Consider the following 2641-nt stretch of genomic DNA (forward strand, 5'->3'; position numbering starts at 1 on the left):
ACGACCCCACACTTAGGAGCACCAACCACAACTCAGCGCCCTTCCCTCTAATTCTTCCCAGTGGCCAAGTGCCTGTCCCCCATCTTTCACAGTAGAGGATAAGAATAGGTCTCACTCCAAAGCCAGGACACCTGCTCATCACATCTACTCAGTAGGCGCTGCCCATGAATCCCACCAGGGTCCCACTGTAACTCCCCCCGCTCACATCGTCCTTCCTGCGCTGAAGATCCAGCCCTCCCCCTTCGTAGACTGCCTGTGAGAATCAGGATGTGGAAAACATAAAATAAGAGCAGTATGACTCCCAAACTCTCGCCCTTCTGTCAGGATTAATGCTGATTTCTAACCCAGATCAGGTGCAGCTGAGGCTTGTGAAACTCTCTTTGAAGACTCAGACTCCGAAGCAGAGCTTCCTCACCCACCTTCCTAGGTACAGGTCCTGCTGAACTCAGCCAGCCAGAACAGACATGGAGGTCCTGTGGCCCCACCCTTGCACCCACACCATAATGCATGCTCCAGGCCGCAGCCCCTGCACTGCGTGAACTGATCAGCGAGAGAGGTCTGTGTATCTTCCTCCTTCTTATCAGGGAGAGGACAGACATTGACTCTTTTGCCAGAAGTTTCCATGGCAGGGAGAAGAAGGAGCAACCTCTCCAGCCTGCCAAGCCTTGGGGTAGAGGGTGGGGGGTTCCGCAGGGTGGGCTGCCTGCAAGTGTCACACATCAGACCCATCACATCCCAGTGTCTGCCATCCACCTCAAAATGAATACCTCCGTCGATCTGAGCATGACACACGCTCCCACACACTAACCACCACAAAGCTGGCAACTGTGGTCTCCTCACAGGACATTGCAAGAGGACCTCTTGCTAGGGAGCTTCATAGAGTCCCCACTTCACTAACGTTTAGGACAACTACAGTGAGTGGGCAGTTCAGAACGTGCATCTCGGGCTTCCTACACAAAACGCAAACACATTTCCTACATAAGATGAAGCTAGTTAAAAAAAAAAAGTAAACTTGTCAATATTTCTTGGCAACGGATTTTTATTTACAAAGCAGTAAAAAATGTCTGGAGTTACCTGTGACTTACAACTTTAAAACTCAGGTGATCTGGGTAGATTTGGCAGGTAAGAAGGGAGAACATAGCCAGAGCAGGTCCCTGAATTCTAAGCCTCATTCTGTACTCGTTCCTTGCTGTTCCCCAAGCTGCCTGGGAGTCTGTGCCGTGCTGTGGACTCCTCCAGACCTGGCCGGGATCCTGGCTCTACCGCTTCCCAAACTTGTGCGTGTGGGAAGGGGAGGAGCTGCGCACACCTCACCTTTGCCCACATTTCCTCACCCGGAGACCTGGGATAAGGTGTAGGGGTGAAATGGGCCCAAGCTTATCAGTGCCTTTAAAACACTTCGCCGTGGCCCTGTCTCACGGCATAATTAAGGGGCTGAACTGTCTTCCCTCCCATAACCCGAGATCTCTCTCCCGGGTGAGAAGGAAACAAGACCCAGCGCCTTGCCCCCCCACCTCTCGGCAGTAGAAGGCTACCCTCCCGGGATGTGGGAGACCTGCAGGCTTGCCCGCCAGATCCAGTCCCACCCCAGCCATGCACGTGCTCCCCAGATCTGGCGTCACTCAGAACCGCTGCCACTTTTCACGTACCTAACACACAGAGCATGCAAAGTCTTAAAGTACCTGGCCCTGATTCATAAAAATGAATGAGGCTGGGAGCTCTGTGCTTTCATCCTGCTTCTCTAGAGGAAGGTGTTACTTGGTTTTGTTTCGGGGAGAACCCACAAAAAGCATCTTAGGTCCACAAGTGTAACTTGCAGCTGGAGCCGGATGCGAGCCCAGCAAGGCCCACCATCTACCAGCAAACACTCATTCACTCACCGAACCAAGCACTTTTAAAAAAATGCACAGTTCTGAGACGTTTACACAGACCAGAGAGCATCTTAGGTCCACAAGTGTAACTTGCAGCTGGAGCCGGATGCGAGCCCAGCAAGGCCCAACATCTACCAGCAAACACTCATTCACTCACCGAACCAAGCACTTTTTAAAAAATGCACAGTTCTGAGACGTTTACACAGACCAGAAGAAACGCGACCCAGACTGTTCTGCCACTTTCTTCACTGAAGACTTTAACCGTAAAACTACGCTGACGCAGCAGGAGGCTGGTCCCTGCAAAGACAACGAGACTGAGCCCCTGGACTAGCGCGGACTGAGACTCTCCAGCCCCCACGGGATGGCTTCTCTCAGGGTCTCCGGCGCATTCAGCACTGGGCGAGGCTCCGATTAGAGGGGAAAAGTCCGGCATAACAAGCCTCTGCGCCGATCGAGCACAGAGACCTCGGAAGCAAGCCCTCTGCCCGCCGGCCTCCAGCTTCCCTTCTTTATTTCAAACCCACCCCACGGCGGGAGGCGAGGAGGCGACGCGCGGCCAGGTCGGGGCTGAGCGGGGAGGAGGCTCCGGCGACATGAGAACAGCCGGCCGCCGAGCTCCGGTCCCTCCCCGGGTGACCTTGGCCACGCGGGCCCTCGTCTGCGAGCCCCCCTCGTCCTTACCACTTCGAGGTGGCAGCGGGGAGCCCCGCCGTCCCCCGCCCCGGGGGGGAAGTTGGACAGTCGCAGACCCGGAACCCCGGCCGGGCCCG

At 55.2% G+C, this 2641-nt stretch overlaps 1 protein-coding gene across 1 annotated transcript in view; it reads left to right on the forward strand.

Annotated features, from left to right (window-relative positions):
- Positions 1-2464: 2464 nt before the first annotated feature.
- The window catches only part of GAMT (guanidinoacetate N-methyltransferase), a 9300-nt gene continuing 9123 nt past the window's right edge, over positions 2465-2641 (forward strand). The window contains exon 1 of the mRNA XM_008568033.1: positions 2465-2603. Within this exon, the coding sequence (XP_008566255.1) occupies positions 2465-2603 (139 nt within the window). The remainder of the gene's footprint in view (positions 2604-2641) is intronic.

The sequence above is a fragment of the Galeopterus variegatus genome, unplaced genomic scaffold, assembly GCF_000696425.1.
Source record: "Galeopterus variegatus unplaced genomic scaffold, G_variegatus-3.0.2 Scaffold367, whole genome shotgun sequence".
Classification (NCBI taxonomy): domain Eukaryota; kingdom Metazoa; phylum Chordata; class Mammalia; order Dermoptera; family Cynocephalidae; genus Galeopterus; species Galeopterus variegatus.